This window comes from Gilbertella persicaria, assembly GCF_025201335.1.
Source record: "Gilbertella persicaria strain CBS 190.32 chromosome Unknown B0P05scaffold_1, whole genome shotgun sequence".
Lineage (NCBI taxonomy): Eukaryota > Fungi > Mucoromycota > Mucoromycetes > Mucorales > Choanephoraceae > Gilbertella > Gilbertella persicaria.
In genome coordinates, this window is record NW_026251962.1 from 81,865 (window position 1) to 100,246 (window position 18,382).

Below are 18,382 nucleotides of genomic sequence, written 5' to 3' on the forward strand. Positions count from 1 at the left end.
TCACTTAGGACGCAGACTGGGTCCACTACCATCTGGGCCGGAGACCAGTGGATTCCTTTGTCATGATGGAAATCACCCATGTCGTTCAAACTAACAAAGCATAGAAAAATAAAGACTCATGCAGCAAGCAGAGAAAGGTTAATCATCATTCTATAATATCAAATTGTTCGTCTATTTCCATTTTCTTACCTTTATGATCAGCATGATAAACAACAATGAACGCCTTTCCCATCTTGACATGCGCTAACAGTGTCAGGTTCCATCGCCGGAGAAATGGTTCCAAGTACACTTCACTTAGGACGCAGACTGGGTCCACTACCATCTGGGCCGGAGATCAGTGGATTCCTTTGTCATGAGGAAAAGCATCATAATTCCAAGAAAAAGAATTATGGCCAACTTTTGTTTTTTTCAGCATCATCTGATTTCTGTGACTGCTACAAATTCAAGCTCAGTGCATTTGTTCATTAGTGTGATGATCTGACATTAATAAGTCTTCATTTACATACTAAAATACATCATAATCAATTTACATCAGAAATAGGCATAAAAGAACCTCTTGTACTGAATAAGACAATGGATCTTTTAATAGATCAAGACTTATAACCGGAATCCATAATTTACATTATTTAATTAATTTAAAGTAGTCTATGATAATAGAGACTCAGTCATTTGCATGAACTCTACTACTACTTACTCCGACATCTCTTCATGTATAAATATGCTATAAAGCAGTCTCAAAATATCTACCTTTGTCTCTATATTATCTTATCATACAACTCTTTATTATCAAAACATCACAATTAGGATCGTTGTGCTTTCTCACGTTTTCCTTTGCCACCAAATGAATCTCTCATTTCTCGTTGATTACATCAGAAACAAAAAGAATCCAGATTTCAATGGATTCGTGAACAGCAGTCTGGAAAACATTATCGCTGTCTCCAATGAATTTCAAGGCAAGCCTCCGGATCTACTGTTTGCGTGGTGGCGACAACAATTTGCACTAGAATTGAACAGGCAAAACAAGGACTCTCACCTTCTCCAAAAGCAAGTACAATGGACGATTGTTATATCACAAAGATACTAACGTTTTTTTTATTGTAGGAAGATTGTGTACAATGAACAAAAATGGGTAGAAGTCAAGACTGCTATCACCGCCTTGGTAAAAAAAGAATGCTTCCTTCAGATTACTAATGTCTTCCGCTACTGTTTATTAGGCACAAACACGCTTACGATACCAAACAGAAGGCTTGAAAGCTTTGGCAGATTTTGCCACATCATCACGCCGCATCTTGACCTTGACCAATGCACTTGCTGACAAGTCTTCCAACGCATCTATTAACGATGCCACCAGTAGCTCACTTATGGATGATACGACCAATCCGCTTGTTGATGATACTGGTCAATATGCTGACGATACCATCGATGACAACGACGGCTCTCTTTTCCCTGGTGCTGATGACATCTTTAGTGTTGATCAACGAGACTTCCAACTGCACAGACTGACGTACAAAAAGGTTAGAGAAAAAAAGTAAAGAGGTGGTCATGATATGCTCATTCTTCTTATTATTATTATTTACATGTACCAGATGATTGACGGTCAATCATTAACAGAGAAAGAAATCTTTTTTTTACAAAACTTGGACTATGATGGTACATCGATCAAAGGGGCTTTACAACAATTTGTCGCCAGCAAGCTTTTATCGGATCATTTGTCATCTATTGAAGAAGAAGCCATCAAGTAAGTAGTCTATATGTGTCATATTTCTTATCTCACGTCTTTTGTTTAATAGATTACACCTTTCAGGGATCGTCAACCTCATTCATTCCGATATGTCGAAGGTCATCCTATCGTCCTTGCCCGACCATTTGAAAACCAAACTTGATTACATCCCCAAGATCTCTCAACTGGACCCTGATACCTTGGGGTATATCGAACGAATTCTTGACTTTCACTCAGATGTTGATGGCATTCTCGAATACATTATGGTAACCAAGGCGACACTGATCCGTGGTCACAACCGAAATACTCAGCAATATACCAACTTGGCCATTATCGAACAAATGGTGAACAACTTATGTCTTTGGTCGGAGAAACGTGATGAAAGTGAAGCAACATTCTACCGGCGATTCGCTTCGATTCTAGATACCTTGCTGGCGGATACTGGCGTGATCCTTGCTGACGGTGAAACAAGTTTGCAGTCATCAGAGGTGGCTATCGCAATGAACAAGGCAATATTCCACACCAGTGATATGTCCCAAGTTTATGGTCGAAAGATTGATATGATCTTGAAAAGCTCATCTAATGTCAAAGTGGATATTTCTAGCAACGAATGGAAAAGGGCCATGGTCAGCAAATCAATCAAACTTCACCAGCAATCGAAAAATCTACGCTTGAACACTTCTAACCTATTCAGCCTCAACACTAAGTTTGGAATCAAATTCACCGTTGCCATGGACTTTGTGGGAAATTCTGGATACCTGTACCTTCTGCGACTTGTTGATGATGGTCTTAGTGTTGATGATTATATCACTGTTGCTCATTTGGTCACTGACCTAGTCATCCCTACAACCATTGAATCGTTAGGCACAATGAAAGATACTCTGCGTGGTCTGCTTATTCTGAAGGTAAGATTTTATTTAACAAAAGGAAAAAAATGCTAAAGACTGACATGGATTGCGCGAATTTTCCCCATAGGATCATCTTGTCAGCATTGCTTGGAAAGTCAGATCAGAACTCCATAAACTTGAACATGCTTCTGTTTTGGAGGACATTTGCCCAACGCCATCGACTGGTTCATCCCACTCCAAGTCACCATTTATATTTTTTACACCAAGGAGCAACCGTGTACAGAAACGCAAGCTTTTGGAATTAGATGATGATGAAGAAACGACTGTGAACTCCTTCACTGACCGACTTCAATCACGTGCGTAGATTTAGTCTTTGTACATTATTTCCCGAATTCAATAAACAATACTTTGAACATATTTTGGGATGGTGTGATAGGAAGTCCTGTATTTCATTTTTCGCTAACCTGCAAGAACTGTAAGCACAATATCTTTTTTTTTATTGATAAAACTACAAAAGGAGTTTGTTGAGGCAATCGTCGATGCGACCTGCAGAATGGCCGATGAAATCAGTAAGGTCCTTCTTTGTAATCTGGAGGCATGCTTCGGTGATTCTTTGCGTTAAAGTTTCATTGTCCAAGAGCTTGTCTTTCTTGACCAGGTTTTTCACAAATGCCCAAAACTGTTCAATTGGATTTAGTTCAGGGGAGCAAGGAGGTAAATAGACGCAGTTATAGCCTTTTTCCTTGATGAGCGCTTCAATTATAGGAGCATTGTCCATCACTAAGTAAACCCCTTTCATTGATTTGAATTTGTCCAATTCATTCATCAAGCTCAGCAAAGATACTAGGTAATGATTGGTGTTTGTTCCGGTGCCCATTTTCTTCTCTCCATCTTCTGCAAGTCGTCGTTTCTTGCTTGATGGCGGGTTAGGTTTTCGCACGGTTATTTCGACAACTCCATGAATAGCTATCGCACCCAGAATTGTTGTTGACTTGGCTCGAGTAGCAGGAACGACAGCTACTGGCGCTTTACCCTTGGGAACCCATCCGTAGCTTCTTTTCAAGTGGATGTGGAAGGCAGTCTCATCAATAAAAACGCAATTCGTAAGGAAGTTCATGGCCGTGCCTTGGTATCTTATTGCCCAGTCGTATCTCTGTTGAATGGTTTCTGGCCTATTTCGCTTGACTGCGTGTAGCTGTACTTTCTTAAAAGAGAAGTTGCATTCGTTTGTCATAAATTGTTGTACTGACGATTTTGTGAGCTTCAGGTCCATGAATGCATTTGTTAAACTGTCCATGACGTCGCTGACGATTGCTGTTGCATTTTCGTCGATGTAATTAATGATGTGGCTTTTGTGATCTGTTGCTAGTAAGGTAGGTTTAGGACCGCGTTTTTTATCTGTTTTTGGCATAGGAACCTTCTTCTCAGGATCGTCTCTGCATGTCTTGGCCCATGATTGCCCAGTACGTGTGTTAACACCGACTTCACGAGCTGCTGCTACGGCGGTCAACAACTTTTCTTCAAGTAACCAAATAAAAAGATGCCTTTGCTTGTCCGTGTATGAATTGCTTGGGCGCTTTGTTGCATTGGCCGATTCTTCAACGTCTTTGGTCACTGCAGCTTTGCTCTTGATTCTTCTTCAACGTCTGGCTGGATCAAATGTACCTGGATTGCGCTGTTCGTAGCATGACAAAGTTACCAGGCTCTCTAGTTCATCAGCGTCATCCTCCATTTCAATATCCATGGCCATCTTCATTCAAAAAAAAAAAAAAAAAAAAAAAAAAAAAAAACTGGTAGACATTTAAAATGATAAGTAAAGAAAAGAGACGCAAATGAGAAATTCTCGGCAATGGCACAGAATATTTTTTGGGATAGTGGGACGAAAAATTCTCTGTGCAACCGCTGAAGAATCTATTGAATTTTTCAAATCTGACTGTATAACTCTTTGGAATCCAAATGATTGGGTTTTGTACTACAATCAAAAAGAAAAAAAAGTTTTATTGAAATAGATAAACTAGTTTTGGTATTGATCCAACTACAGAGACAGTAAATAAAATGAAGCGCAACATGCTGTACTTACCAGTAATGTCATTGTTTTGCTTGAATTGATATCTTGATCACGATAAATACCAACCAAACTTTGAGCTCTTTCATATAAAGTATGTTTAAGAGAAATCACAATAAATTGAAACTCAGGTGTAGCATGTTCACGAAGATAATTGGCTACAGTAGACACATTGGTGTTGTCTAGAGCAGCATCTACTTCATCCAAAACAAAAAAGGGAGAAGGTTTGTAACTATGGATAGCAAACAACAGAGCCAGTGCGGCCACACTCTTTTCGCCCCCAGATAATTGCTCCATATCTCTGAATCGCTTCATAGGAGGCATGGCATGATATTTGAGGCCTTCCAAATAGGGCTCATCTGCATCTTCTGTAGACAGATAAGCAGTACCACCAAGCGGGAATGTATGACTCTTGGTAAGGTCTTTATAGACAGTATCGATCTTTTCAGAAATATGGCTAAATGCATCATAAAACTTGGAGTATCTACATAGTATCAGTAAAATGTAGAGAAAACACAATGTTACCTCTTGTTCTTGACTTGATTGAATTGTTCTTTAGCAAGTTTAGCAGCAGCACGGGTATGTGTAAACTCTTCTTCTGCTATCTTGAGTCTTTCAGAAACACCTTCTAAACGATCAATAGCCTTCATATTAGGAGCCATCTGATCAATATCAAGACCCATTTGCTTAATCTCGTCTTGGAATTTTTTGTCCATGTCAGGACTATCGTCTGTACGTTGTCGAGCACCTAATTGTGAATAGTCTACTTCTACTTCCCAGTCTGTAGATTGAATGGACAATTGTGACACGGGTGCATCCACATCCATATCTGTGCTTTGCGTATAGTCCATTGAGTGTTCAAGGATAGAAGAAGCATCCGAGACAGAGCCTGTGTCTCCTTCTTCATTATTGACACGCGTATCTTCAATCATAATATCGTCCATGGAACCACGCGATAAGGGCAACTGGATACCTTCCAGCTTACACTTTCTGAAGATAGCCACACGCTCAGCATGAACCTTGTTCAATTCACTCTCGACTGCTCTGTATTCTCTCAACATGGCTTCTACATCACGGCCCTTGGCTTCTAAGGCGTGACCTAGATCTGTGATATCCACCTGCTTGGCTTCTTCCAACTTGGTTTGCTTTTCAAGATCGACACGGTAGGATACCAGCTTTTGCTTCAGTTGTTCTGTTTTACCTCCCATACCATCCAAATCAGCTTGAATCTTGGTTTTGGCTGCTGTGTCATGTGCCAAAGAGGCTTCAAGTTTCTTGAGACGCTCCACAAGTTCATTCAGTTGTTCTCGTTCAAAAGCAAGTTGTGTTTCAAGACGAGTACGTTGGGCGGTGAACTGAGCACGGCGATCAGCTACTTCATCAGACACACCGTACTGCATGGCTTCATAGTCACGAATATTGGCCACATTGATTTGAGCACAAAAGTCTTCAAACACTTGATCTTCTACACTGGCAATCTGTTCTTCCACGCGCTTGATGTTGGACTCCAATTGGTCCACAGTAGCCTTGGTTTCTTGGTAAGGCTGAGTGCTTTGATGGATCTTGTCACGAATATCACGAAGGGTTGCTTCAAGACCTTCAATTCTACGTGTCAATGTCATCTATCAAGTATCAGTCATGTACTGTGTTAAAGTAGCCTTTACCAATTCATCATTCAATGTGTTCAATTGGCTGGATAGACTTGAGCAATCACTTCGAGCAGCATCTTCAGCACTGCCCATACGCTTATTCTTACTGATACTGTTGAGTTCTGCCAAATATTTATCTCTGTTGCGCATCAATTCTTCTATTTCATATTCATGCCATTTCTTAGTTGTCTGTGTACTACTGGCACCACCTGTCATTAAACCACTTTGATGAATCACAGCACCATCCAAAGCAACAGCTATAGACATATGAGGACTCTATTCTCTTGACTGTGGCTTACCTCTGATGTTCTCATTGAGTTCAAAGCAGATATGTCTGGCAATACTGAGGTTATCACATACCAGTGTATTGCCACAAGCATATCGAATCACACTTTCAAACTGCTTGTCATACTTTAATACATCCACTGCCAAACGAGCCCCTTTGACAAAATTACGGTAACGATCATCAATAGGAGGCAACGACAAGGAATGAAGAGGCAGAAAAGTAGCTGTGCCAATGTGTTGTTCTCTCATGTATTGAATACAATCAGTGGCTGTTTGTTCATTTTCAACCACAATGGCATCCATATTTCTTCCTAGTACAGTTGCTACGGCTGTATCGTATTTACGTTGTGTGGGTCTACATAAATCAGATAATTTACCATACACATCTATAGTTATCAGTATTGCTTCATATATATATATATGCTGATAAGGCTTACTTGGATAAATTTGCTTCAACACACTAACACTCTCATTGAATTTAGTGTCTTTGTCTGATTCTTGTTGAGTGACACTGGCTTCCATAAGCTTGTTGAGTGTTTCCTGTAGTTTTTCATTTAAAAAGACTTCGCGTTGATGAACAGTGGTACGCTCATTCTCCAATTGCTTCAGTTCAGTTTGACGCACAGTCAATCTTTCTTGCAAGTTTTCAGCATCCATACTCAAAGCTGCCTTTTCTTCATTGGCTTGGCGAAGATCATCCACTGCTTGAGACTCAGATTCACGTAATTGATCCATCTTTGACTTTTTATCCTCCAGACGTTGTTTTTCAGTCTTGTATTGACGCTGGTATTGTTGCAACTGATGTTGTTCTTCCACTGCTCTGACACTCACTTCTTGCTTTCTCTTTTCATAGTCCAACAATTGTGCAGGTGTCAATGAAGGACCATGAGTCAATGCAGAGGCAGGAATAGATGCCTCATACGATTGTTCAGCAAATGCTAATAATTGCATGTCTTTTTCAAGGCTGACAACCACTTGTTCTTGTTGCTGACCATCTCGCTTGATACGCTCAATATTTTGTTCTGTTTGTCTTGTCTTCTTTTCTAACTGGTTGATCTTTTCTTTGTAACTAATAGACGTAGGCAATTGATCATCTAATTCACGGTTGGCCTTTCGAATGTGTAATTCACACTTGATCTTTTCACGATGAATCAGTGCCTTGTCTTCTCTTGCTTTCTTAAACTGGTTTTCCAAGGCAAGTGCTTCGTATTGTGCTTCATCTTTATCCGAGTGCTTCGTGTTGCTTTCTTGGCCTAAGGCTTTTTGTTTTTCTTCAATATGGAAAAGCTTCCAAAGCAAGTACTGGACAACCAAACTACGACGTTCAGCCACCAGCTTTTCAAAATTCTCTGCTTCTGCTTTCTGTTCTTCATATTGTTTGATTTCAGCAGCAATACCACGTCGCTTGTTAAACGCATGCGCACTGTTTTCAATCGCTTCTTCCATCTTTTGCTTTAATGCTTCATATTCATCTTTGTGTTCCCAAGAACTGATAAAGAACATCAGCACCTATTCGTTTGAATTGATATACATACCCACTAATCTGTTCAATCAAGCGCGTCAAGTCCTTGGGGTCTTGACTAGCGACGGATTCGACATCGCCCTGGAAGACAAGAAAGTTCTTGGCCTTGACCAGAATGTTTTCTTTCTCAAGAGCAGCATTGTATTGCATGTATGGAACGACTCTGTCATTGATACGGTATTCAGATTGTCCGTTTTGGTTGATGCTACGCATAAACCGAGTTTCGCGTCCTTGCTTGTTTTCATAGACAGCAGTGACAGAAGCTTTACGAGGTGTACGCGTCGACATACCTGAACTGCCTTCGCTTTCTTTACGCAATGCTTCTGAACGGTAAATCATGTCTTTTAGGTTTTGTGAACGCAAGTGACTAGAGTGTACACCCAATACAAATGAAATGGCATCCATTAGATTGGATTTGCCTGATCAAAAGAAAAAAAAATGAGATGCAATAGACACGTCATGACATACCAGAACCATTAGGCCCAATCACACTGGTAAACTGGTGAAAAGGACCAATTGTTTGTTGACCTTTATATGACTTGAAGTTTTCTACTTCAATACGAACAAGTCTACCCATATTGAAATACCAAAAAGAAGAAGATTTTTTAAAAATAGAAACCGCGTAGATAAATATATATATATAAAAGGATGATTTGACGCGACGCGCGTGAATTCCAGGAAAATAGAAAAGGCACAACCAATGAGATCAAGGTTTGTTTTTGTATAGATTGACTCCCTTAGATTGACTACGAAGGCTTTGTCTCCTCTTCACTCCTACTTGTCTATTTTCTTTAAGCTATCACTCCCTTCTCTGTTCTCCGTATCTATCTTGCTCCTTATGATATATGGAATTGTCAAATTGAATGTAACAATAAAGACAACATTCATATTTTATCCCTTTTATTTGACACCTATATAAAGCGAATGTCAATTCCCATCTTTTTCTTTTTTTTTTTTTTTTTGTTTGTTTGTTTGTTTTCATTCTTTTTGAAATGTATTCTAATTCTTGCACTTTACCTCCACTTTCAGACATTTTGGCTCATTCTATTGAATCAAAACCAACCACCCGTTCTCCAGTATTGGACATTAACAACCTTTTATCGAATGATCCTCCTACCAGAATTGAAAAACAACAGCGCAATGTTAAGGCCAAAAGAAAAAGAGCCTCACCCACTCAACTGCTGGTTCTAAACCGTATATTCAGCCAAACTTATTTTCCTTCCACAGAAATCCGTATTGAACTAGGTAAACAATTAGGCATGAGCCCCCGCACTGTTCAAATCTGGTTTCAAAATAAGCGTCAAGCACTTCGCTCACGCGGTCGGCATGTACCTGAACCATCCCCATATTATCTCCCCCCTATTTCTCCACCCAGATCACCTCAATCTTCTTATTTCCAACAAGAATTCAATGTATCTTTGCCACCCTTGAAATACTACGGCTCTGGTTCATTTCCTAGCCCAAGTTCAGTTGAACATCATTTCTAAGTCCTTCTAGTTTATTGATTCATTCCTTTTTTTTTTTTCTTGTAATTATATGCCTAAAATGATTGAATATGCTTAAATTATTGATTATGACTTTTATGCCATTAATTCATTAAACTATATCCACATATGACAACGTTACTCCTCATACGAAAAATAAAATTCTTGGTTTCTATCACATGTTTTGTTGACTTGTCAAGCAAGTCAATCTCTCTCTCTCTCTCTCTCTTTCCCCCTTATTCAAAAAGATAATGAAAACAACACTGACTATAGTTCAATTACTCCTGCATTAACCGGAATCCGGACCCAGAAAAAAAAAAAAAAGATAGAAAAGAGAGATAATAAACAATTCATTTAAGAAAATTAAAATCTCTATAGAATAGGGTTCTATGAAGATGTTCACATTTCTTAACTTTCAAGTTGAATACAAGCATTTATTCCCTCCTAAAATAGTCTCTCCTTTTCAGCTCCTATAAACAACTACATTTTATAAAACTATAAAATTGATTTATGCTTCTGATAGAATTCCGTTTTAATAAGGTTTACATATTTATTGTCAAGGAGAGAGAATTACATATCTTCTGTTGACCATTCATGAGCGCGGGCAGCTAAAGACTTTGCTTGGTTTTGATGTATTAGCAGTTGATCTTCAAATCCAGTGGATCGATCCACGCCATCCCAACGATAACCAGGTGGAATCATAAAACGATTAGGCTTCCATGCACCCTTATAAGTAGGCTTAATAAACCTTGGTCCTGAAGATGTGCTACCTGATTTTTTCTACATAATAAATAAGAATATAGCTTATTTTATCCTATAGCTTACAGTCAAGAATCCAGCTGCAGGATCATTCCATCTCTCTTGTTCTTTAAGTTCCTGGTTTAACTCTTGATCATCAGCATATCTAGATAAGCATAAGTATAACCCAATGATATTGTTTGTTTTTACCTGGCCATAGGCTTATCTTTTGCTTCTTCAAGTCGTCTTCTTTCTTCTTCAGCTTCTCTTCTTTGTACTAAACCTTTGCCCCATTCCATCTTTCTGGCTTCTTTATCAATCTTTTCTTGTCGAAGCCTCATTTCCTCGGCTCTCTTTTTCTTGGGATCTATTTTACGACCAGAAGCATCACGATATACTGTCTCTTCTTGGCTTTCTTGTTGCATTTTCTCCATGGCTTTCTTTTCTGCATTACGTGCTCGTTCTGCTTCTGCTTTGATTTGTTCTTTTGTCAATACCCCTGCTCGTTGACCATTGGACATGCGAGGTGTATTATCTTCAACGACTAAAGGTCGTTCGTCTTCCTCTTCTTCTTCTTCTTGTTCGCCAGGACGAATCGTTTCCCAGTTACTTGTACTGCCACGGAATGGATTACTGGTCGTCACGACCATTCCATCATCTTCCATCAAGACAGGTGCTTTGGGCTCTTCTACAGTAACTGGTGTCCAGCCCATATCATCTTCATCCACAACAATATGACCACGTTTCTTGGTCGATCGATCATCGGTCTTCTTTTTCTTTCTCTTTTTTTAGAGTCGTCTGTATCGTCTAGATATTTAGAAGCAATATAAGCTTTTGTAGCTGCATCCCCTGGTCCTCTTGCTAAATACTTTTTTCGAATGATTTCGTCTTGTTGAAGTTGCTGCATAGTCAAAAGAAATAAAAAAAAAAGATCCTTGCGATACGGTCACAATGTCAATAGGGGCAATTGGATACTTTGGTTTTTTTTTATGGTGAATGGGCTATACTGCCTTGTTTGTATTGCATCTATAAAAAGTGTATTTCTCTTCATTTTTATTTATTCTGGAGACGATAGAGACGCTTCTTCTTTTTTTTCTTTGAAGGTCTTTGCTCCTTATGAAGCACATGCGTGTTTTTGTAGTTCCTCATTCAGTTACATTCTATACATAGGTTTTCATTCGTGGATTTGATCGTCGTTTCTTGGACTTTATGCGTCTTGAATGGCATCAAGATATCATGTACATACACAAAATAGTGTATAGCGAGGATTGAAAAGGTAGAAAAAAGGGAAGCTATTCAATTCTTCTTTCCGTCGCTATGGGACTTTTGCTAAGAACTACATAGAGACGCAGTTATTAGACTTTGTCACAATAACAAAAGTTATAGATCTTTGTTTTCTGAGTCTATTGATGTAGAAAACACAGCAAACTTGCTAGTAAGATACTGAGCAAATACTGAAAAACGTTTTAAGGCTTTTCGCTTCTAGCGTACTATTTTCATAGTATAACTGGCAAGCAAACACACTCATCAAGAACTAGAGCTTTGGACGCACATGTTGAATATTTAAGCTTGTTGATAGCTCCATTTTTCGTCTTGTAGTGTCAAAAAGAAGTATCATAGATGATAGTAAACACGGTTTGTGGACACTTGACTAGCTTGAGGATGCTTAAGTAGACTTCACGCTTCCTTTATGTGGTCAAATGTGTCTGTTCTTTGGATAGACCATGGTTAAAAGACGCTTTTGATAGCAATGTCCTATAGCACAGTTCAACTATATCTTGCAGTTAAAAAAAAAGGAGCTATAACAAGCTTGTTTCTTTTCTCTTTTTCATACAAGATATTTACATTCCCTTTCAAATGATTATGTTCAGAATGAACGAAACAGGTTTCTTTTTTAAATGACATCAACCAAAGCAGAACGCTATAGAAAAATAAAGTAACTTTGAAATCATTGCATTTCTGTAAACGAATTCTGCTTTACATCATGACTAACCAATCAGAAAATAAACAATTGATTTCATTCTGATTTCATTTTTCATCCAAAGTTATAAAAAATCAAGTTACTTTCGACCTTTTCTTTTTACTTTCGTATCATGTCTGCATTGCATCCCAAGAACCAAGAACAAGTCAAGCAATTTGAACAAGAAGGCGTAAAGCAACAATTAGGCCAATACACAGATATTCAAGAACGTGCGGTAAATGAAATGAAGCAAGATAAAAATGTCGATAAGGCACAACTTGAAAGAGAAATCACCAACCTCAACAGCTTAAAGAAAGAACAAGAACTGTTAAGCAAGAATGATTAGTCTATCTCTTCTTTTCTGTAAATAAACCTGTGCATGTATATTTAAGAAGTTTTTCAATGCTCTTTTTATGATGTTGAATAAAGTTTGGCACACTCTAGAGATGATGCGATACGCTGTATAAGATACAAATGAAAAATCTTGGCAAATAATGTCATAGCTTAAACCTCACTGTGGCACAAAATAATCTTCTACCTGCATGTGTAACAAGAACAACAAGACACTTGAAGCAAAGATATATGCACCTGAAATAATAAATTCAAATCAATACGTATCAAAAGAAAAGACATCTACCATGTATTTTCTCTCCTCTTCCTTTCTGAGCTTTAATTTCACTGAAGAGCATAAAAAAAAGAAGGGCTTGCTTTTGCATTTTTTGATCTTTTTCTTCTCTATGCTATGGTACAAAAGAAACCCCTATTCTTAAAGTTTAGATCTTCCAATATTTACGTATTGGTGACAGTGTCCATGTCATTATTCACAGATGTAATTGTACTCTTGCTCCGTTCAAATCGACTCACATTAGAATAGATGATGGTCTACAGTATTATTGTGCCCATTAGTAAGGCAATCTGTATAAGAAAGAATGCTTACAGAAAATAGTTCCATTTGTCATGGATGCTATGCAAAACGGAAGATCGCCTGATACAAGATCTGATCCTTACCATACCACTATTTCCAATGGAGGCAATGTCAGTAAAGACACCGGCATTTTACTCGCCCTGTTCTCCTTAGGGTTATTAGTAGGATCACCTGTGCTTGGCTATTTAGGTTTGATCACAAACAATCAAAAGCATTCTGACATGGACCATAGCGGATCGGATGAAATATCGGCAATGGCCTATGGTAGCAGGCATTGCAGGTCTCTTAGGTGCTACTTTTCTATTTCTGTTTGCAACGACTTATTGGGAACTATTGCTTGCTCGATTTTTGCAAGGCTTCTCTGATGCGTGTGTTTGGACTTTGGGTATGTGTTTAGTGGCAGACACATTTGCTCTAGAAGAATTAGGAACACAGGTAAGTATCAATGTCAGATTTCAAGCTTATGTATCATCTAGATGGGAAGAGTATTGCTTTTCCATTCTTTGGGTTTTGTATGTGGGAGTCCTATAGGTGGTAGGTGAGGGGGGTTAAAAAAACAGAATCTAAATATGCAATATAGGCGGTAAAATATCCATTGATGTATAAATATATAGCATAGTAACATGTTGTATACAGCACTCTATCACTCTATGGGTTATAAAGCGCCTTTTATTTTGTGTATTTGTCTAGCAGGTGTTGATATGCTATTACGGTTATTTTTGGTAGAAAGAAGACACCGTCCTGCCGAATGGTTCTCTGATGATACTCTGACGACAACTGAAACGACTGTTGAGAAGAAGAAGAAGTATTATCATGTCACTGTGTTCCAATTATTACGCCAACACAGGCTGTTGGCTGCTCTTTTAATTGCCTTTGCGAATGGCTGTGTTTGTAATGTATTTGAGCCTACATTAACTGTACGTCTCTCGACTGAATGGAGATACAATTCAAGTCAAATTGGCCTTGTATTTCTAGCACAAGTGATCCCTACTTTTGTGGCAACACCTGTATCTGGTGCACTATCTGACAAATATGGCGCTAAAGTCGTCTGTATTAGTTCGCTTGTGGTCTGTACTATCACCATGTTCTTGATAGGCATTCCTAATCGATCCACAGCGGGAGGTATTGCTCCTCTGATTGTTATCTTTGCCATTCAAGGATTTACAGCTTTTGCTTTTATTACACCTGTGTTGCCTGAAGTGGCCTTTGTGGTACAATCACTCAATCCAGACAAAGGTGATGATTCGGGACAAGGCATGAGTTACGCGCTTTTTAATGTTGCCTTTGCATTAGGAGGACTTGTGGGACCATTGCTAGGTGGATTTTTGTATGATAAGATCGGATTTTTTTATATGTGTATTGTAATGGGTTGTTTCTTAATATTGTGTCTGCCATACGTCTTTTTGTTTACGGGAGAACCTGGCAAGTTTATTGTTCGACCTCAAGACAAAAAATCAACAATGATTGGATGAATGAAATCTTGCATATCGGTAACTCTTATTGGTCAGTTTTGCCAGTCCCTTTCTTCTTTGTTCGATACCAACCCGACTTATAAATCCATCTCTTTTACTTTTTTCTCTAAATAAAAAGACAATATGTTTACTGGTCTCGTTGAAATCATGGGCAGAGTCTCCTCTATTAAGGAGCAAGACAACACTGAGTCAGGTGGTAATGGCTGGACTATTACTGTTTCTGACGCTACTGACATCTTGACTGACTGTCATATTGGCGACAGTATTGCTGTCAATGGTAAATATAGGACACTCTCACAGTCATAATTAAGTATCGATAGGTACCTGTTTAACTGTGACCGAGTTTGATGCCGATGCTTTCAAAGTAGGTGTTGCACCCGAAACTTTAAGATGTACCAACTTGGGTAGGTTACTATGCATTTGTTTATCTCTTAACTGACACCATAAATGTATAGGTGACCTGAAAGAAGGTGATCGTGTCAACTTGGAGCGCGCCATGGATTCCAAAAAGCGTTTTGGTGGCCATATGGTTCAAGGCCATGTTGACAATACTGTCAAGATTATTGATATTAAGCCTGAAGGTAATTCCATTTGGTATACATTTCAAATGGACGAAGCAGATAAAGACAAGATGCGATACATTATTCCCAAGGGCTATGTTTGTCTAGACGGCACTTCTTTGACTGTGTGTGACGTGGATGATCACCAGCGCACTTTCTCTATTATGATGATTGCCCATACACAAGCTAATGTGATCATGCCCTCGAAGCAAGTGGGTGATCGTGTGAATGTAGAAGTAGACATGTTGGCTAAATATGCACTTAAGAGTTTAGAAGAAGCTATTCTGCGTAACGAAGGTATTGAAGCTTTAGTAAAGCGTCTAGTCAAATAAAGTGTATTTTATTCTAAAGTGACATTATAAAAACTCAAGATATGACTACTGGATTGTTGAACCCATTCTTTGAAACCAGCTAATGAAGGATGTCCAGTAGGACCATTCAAGGCAGTTTCGAATGAAATAGGCTTTGTGAGACGAGCACCAAAGTCAGCAGCAACGGTCATATTAAAATTAGGGGGAAGTTGGCTACCTACAGCGCCTGCAATAGCACTGTTACCAGCTGCTGCTGCAGGATCCTTACTTGCTTGACTCAAAAGATTAGTGCCTACACGAGGCAAGTTTTGATCCCAAGCAACGTCTTCTCTCAACATGTTGGCCAAGTCATTCACGCGGTCGTTCATCACAGTAGGATTCACCAAGTTCTTGGTGATATTTACAAGCAAGTCTTCATATTGTTGTTTGAATTCAGGGACATTCAAGACTTGAGTCATTAAGGGGCGCACTGTCAAACCAGGGAATTGACTGTAATTACCGCTCCACATAGCATCTAAACTGGCAATTGTGCTTCCCCAAGTCATGTCCATATCAGAAGAGATCCAAAAGAATCGACCATCTTCAAGCTGAGCTAGGTAATAGTTGTCTGCCATGGTATTGTAACCATCTGAATAACCCACAATCTTTTCTAAGGCCATACTACGAAGGAAAGCATCCATATCCAACTTCTTTTTCCAGGCATTTACATCCTGAGAACCCTCAGCAACAAACTTGGTAAATTCCATCAGGGGCTTGAAATTGTCCTTTTTTCCCTTATGAGCCTCCACCTTGATCTTGTATTGACCATCAGCATAAGCAGTAATATTGTCATAATAACTCAGATCAGAAGTATGGTTTTGAGCAGCAGATTGAGCAGTCTGGAATACACCTTGATAAAGATATCCGTTCTTGTGGTCTTTATCACCATCAGCAAACACATTGGCCAACCAAGGGTTCTGGAATGTATCGATAATACCAAATAAGCCTATTTCTTGGTTGTTTAACAACACACGACAATAAGAAAACTCAGAAGAGACTAAACCAACGGACTTGAGAACATCGTATGCAAGTTGTTCTCGGATATAGGCGGGGTCTGTAGCAAGAGCTCGGATCTTGACTCGTTTATAGTCAAATAAGCGATCCTTCTTTTTAAGTTTGAGGTTATAGGACAACTTGCTCATCCATGTACTACTGCGGCCTGCTAAAGTAACTCGGACATCTTCAAAATGATAGGTTTGGTTAAGACTGATATAAGTCATGTTTGTCATGACTTGGGCATCGTTGTTGGTGATATTGCTGTGTAAAATGTCAAATTCAGTTTGATTTCCAGTGAGATAAATTGTAGGGATTTCACCATCTCTATGCAATTGGGTGTCAATGCGATTAATGGGGCTTAAGGGCTCATAGAGTGTAGGCAATTTAGCAATTTTACGACTGTTCCAAGAGATATTAAAGAACTCGTTCACTGTATTCATATCAACAGGTTGACGCAGAAAAGACTCCATGGATGCAGTATTGTTGTCTTGTTTGTTTAGTTTAATGTAACGATAGCCTGATTGAGCAATGGGAGCCTGTCCAGTAAATAACACAGGTGCATCATTTGCAGATAATGGATAAGTAACATTGTCTACAGAAACAGCCATTGTATAAGTTTCGTTGACCACACCGATCACACTATAATTGATTATTTTTTGTTCTTGTGCAACAGTCAAGCTAAGCATGCCGAGCACTATAGAATTAGAGAAAAAAATTTACAAGCATATACTTACAGGCTGCACAATGTCTAATGGAAACCATTGTTAAAGAGAAGAAAAAAAGGTTTAATGAAACAACATTGTTTGGCTTTCGTATTTATGTTTAAAAAAAAAAGTGATATCTAGCCAATTCAAGGAGTGCGGATATGAATTCCGAGAATCTGAAAGTACTTGGTAAGATCTCGGGAGAATAGAATGCCGTCTGAAATGAGTTTCTATTGGTTGTCTGACCACAGTGTATCTTTTTGGAGATTTTCAATTTTTAATTTCAGAAAGCTTCTTACTAAATTTGGACGATCTTCTATGTACAGTGAAAAAGACCATGTTAAATTAGCTTTTTCCATGAAATTACAGCCTTGTTTGTCTTTATTTCCTAGAAATAGATTTGAGAGTACTACATAATAAATTGTTAATGAGAATTATCAACTATAGTTCAGATTTGAATTGAGTGAAGTAAATTCACTTTGACTCATATTTATTCAATTGTGAATAATAATACATGTTTTAATTAAAGATTTTATATCCTTTTGACCTTTATTCAACTAGACTCCTTTATTGAAGGTCTTTTAGCTCATTAGCTACCCTTGGTTTATCATATGAGTCCTTTTATTTGATGCATTCATTGTACTTAGTTTGTATCAGCATAAAAATCCTAATAATCAAAGTCTACCTCTCTTGACATTCTAAAGACTTCATCCAAAAGCACCTTCTTCTTTGCTTCATCAATATTTCGCTTTTCAAACTTTTTTAATGCTTTGGTTGTATCTGTTGCATCGATAGATACCTGCAAATCAAACTACGAGACCCCGACACTGCAGGGTAGCTGATTGAGTTTCTCTTCCATTGCAGCATTTTTTTCTTCTTTTAATGGAAGAAATCTTTTATCTGTAAACGAACTTGCTTGGCCAATACTCCATTCACTCCAGTTTTCACTCCAAAAAGCGACCACTTTTGTTTGGGTGTCCTTCATAAAAATAGAAGAAGTAATTATAGTCATTTTATGAAAAAAATAAACTGCTTATCAATTGACAATAAACAGGTCTCCATTGTTTATCACACAAAGAAGCCAATGATTTGTCAAATAAGTAC

At 38.5% G+C, this 18,382-nt stretch overlaps 8 protein-coding genes across 8 annotated transcripts; 4 read left to right on the forward strand and 4 right to left on the reverse strand.

The window, feature by feature from the left end:
• Positions 1 to 776: 776 nt before the first annotated feature.
• Positions 777 to 3,108, forward strand: B0P05DRAFT_520580 (uncharacterized protein). Its single transcript, XM_051575778.1, has 6 exons — positions 777 to 1,044; positions 1,102 to 1,159; positions 1,215 to 1,514; positions 1,587 to 1,738; positions 1,791 to 2,625; positions 2,696 to 3,108. The coding sequence occupies exons 1-6, from the start codon at positions 842 to 844 to the stop codon at positions 2,930 to 2,932; spliced, it is 1,785 nt and encodes a 594-aa protein (XP_051439572.1). The 5' UTR covers positions 777 to 841; the 3' UTR covers positions 2,933 to 3,108.
• A 508-nt stretch (positions 3,109 to 3,616) lies between these two features.
• B0P05DRAFT_444451 (uncharacterized protein) lies at positions 3,617 to 4,150 on the reverse strand (the record flags this gene model as incomplete). Its single annotated transcript, XM_051573785.1, has 1 exon — positions 3,617 to 4,150. A coding segment is annotated over one exon (534 nt), but the record flags the coding sequence as incomplete, so codon positions are not given.
• A 1,611-nt stretch (positions 4,151 to 5,761) lies between these two features.
• Positions 5,762 to 8,308, reverse strand: B0P05DRAFT_1176 (SMCs flexible hinge). Its single transcript, XM_051572980.1, has 3 exons — positions 7,005 to 8,308; positions 6,582 to 6,953; positions 5,762 to 6,539 (listed from the first exon to the last, which is right to left on the reverse strand). Exons 1-3 carry the CDS (start codon positions 8,068 to 8,070, stop codon positions 6,259 to 6,261), a joined length of 1,719 nt encoding a protein of 572 aa, XP_051439574.1. The 5' UTR covers positions 8,071 to 8,308; the 3' UTR covers positions 5,762 to 6,258.
• Positions 8,309 to 9,065: 757 nt separating this feature from the next.
• B0P05DRAFT_520586 (uncharacterized protein) lies at positions 9,066 to 9,860 on the forward strand. Its single transcript, XM_051575779.1, has one exon. It carries the CDS (start codon positions 9,082 to 9,084, stop codon positions 9,574 to 9,576), a length of 495 nt encoding a protein of 164 aa, XP_051439575.1. The 5' UTR covers positions 9,066 to 9,081; the 3' UTR covers positions 9,577 to 9,860.
• A 283-nt stretch (positions 9,861 to 10,143) lies between these two features.
• Positions 10,144 to 10,832, reverse strand: B0P05DRAFT_576564 (Pre-mRNA-splicing factor of RES complex-domain-containing protein; the record flags this gene model as incomplete). The annotated part of the gene is made up of 3 exons (XM_051581712.1): positions 10,144 to 10,353; positions 10,399 to 10,477; positions 10,522 to 10,832. 3 exons carry the CDS (start codon positions 10,830 to 10,832, stop codon positions 10,144 to 10,146), a joined length of 600 nt encoding a protein of 199 aa, XP_051439576.1.
• A 2,171-nt stretch (positions 10,833 to 13,003) lies between these two features.
• On the forward strand, positions 13,004 to 14,758 carry B0P05DRAFT_520600 (major facilitator superfamily domain-containing protein). The gene is made up of 5 exons (XM_051575780.1): positions 13,004 to 13,100; positions 13,146 to 13,176; positions 13,218 to 13,385; positions 13,429 to 13,681; positions 13,816 to 14,758. Exons 1-5 carry the CDS (start codon positions 13,014 to 13,016, stop codon positions 14,666 to 14,668), a joined length of 1,392 nt encoding a protein of 463 aa, XP_051439577.1. The 5' UTR covers positions 13,004 to 13,013; the 3' UTR covers positions 14,669 to 14,758.
• Position 14,759: 1 nt separating this feature from the next.
• B0P05DRAFT_520613 (alpha subunit of riboflavin synthase) lies at positions 14,760 to 15,562 on the forward strand (the record flags this gene model as incomplete). The annotated part of the gene is made up of 3 exons (XM_051575781.1): positions 14,760 to 14,945; positions 14,989 to 15,072; positions 15,124 to 15,562. The coding sequence occupies exons 1-3, from the start codon at positions 14,792 to 14,794 to the stop codon at positions 15,558 to 15,560; spliced, it is 675 nt and encodes a 224-aa protein (XP_051439578.1). The 5' UTR covers positions 14,760 to 14,791.
• Positions 15,563 to 17,417, reverse strand: B0P05DRAFT_520617 (coth protein-domain-containing protein; the record flags this gene model as incomplete). The annotated part of the gene is made up of 2 exons (XM_051575782.1): positions 17,309 to 17,417; positions 15,563 to 17,268 (listed from the first exon to the last, which is right to left on the reverse strand). A coding segment is annotated over exon 2 (1,609 nt), but the record flags the coding sequence as incomplete, so codon positions are not given.
• Positions 17,418 to 18,382: the final 965 nt, after the last annotated feature.

Coding starts and splice junctions, on each gene's coding strand:
- B0P05DRAFT_520580 (XM_051575778.1), top strand. CDS start 842: ATGAATCTCTCATTTCTCGTTGATTACATCAGAAACAAAAAGAATCCA. Junction 1,045..1,101: donor GACTCTCACCTTCTCCAAAA/GCAAGTACAATG, acceptor TTTTTATTGTAG/GAAGATTGTGTACAATGAAC. Junction 1,739..1,790: donor ATTGAAGAAGAAGCCATCAA/GTAAGTAGTCTA, acceptor TTTGTTTAATAG/ATTACACCTTTCAGGGATCG.
- B0P05DRAFT_520586 (XM_051575779.1), top strand. CDS start 9,082: ATGTATTCTAATTCTTGCACTTTACCTCCACTTTCAGACATTTTGGCT.
- B0P05DRAFT_520600 (XM_051575780.1), top strand. CDS start 13,014: ATGGTACAAAAGAAACCCCTATTCTTAAAGTTTAGATCTTCCAATATT. Junction 13,177..13,217: donor CAGTATTATTGTGCCCATTA/GTAAGGCAATCT, acceptor TACAGAAAATAG/TTCCATTTGTCATGGATGCT. Junction 13,386..13,428: donor ACCTGTGCTTGGCTATTTAG/GTTTGATCACAA, acceptor CATGGACCATAG/CGGATCGGATGAAATATCGG.
- B0P05DRAFT_1176 (XM_051572980.1), bottom strand. CDS start 8,070: ATGTTCTTTATCAGTTCTTGGGAACACAAAGATGAATATGAAGCATTA. Junction 6,954..7,004: donor GTTGAAGCAAATTTATCCAA/GTAAGCCTTATC, acceptor TGATAACTATAG/ATGTGTATGGTAAATTATCT. Junction 6,540..6,581: donor ACTCAATGAGAACATCAGAG/GTAAGCCACAGT, acceptor ATATGTCTATAG/CTGTTGCTTTGGATGGTGCT.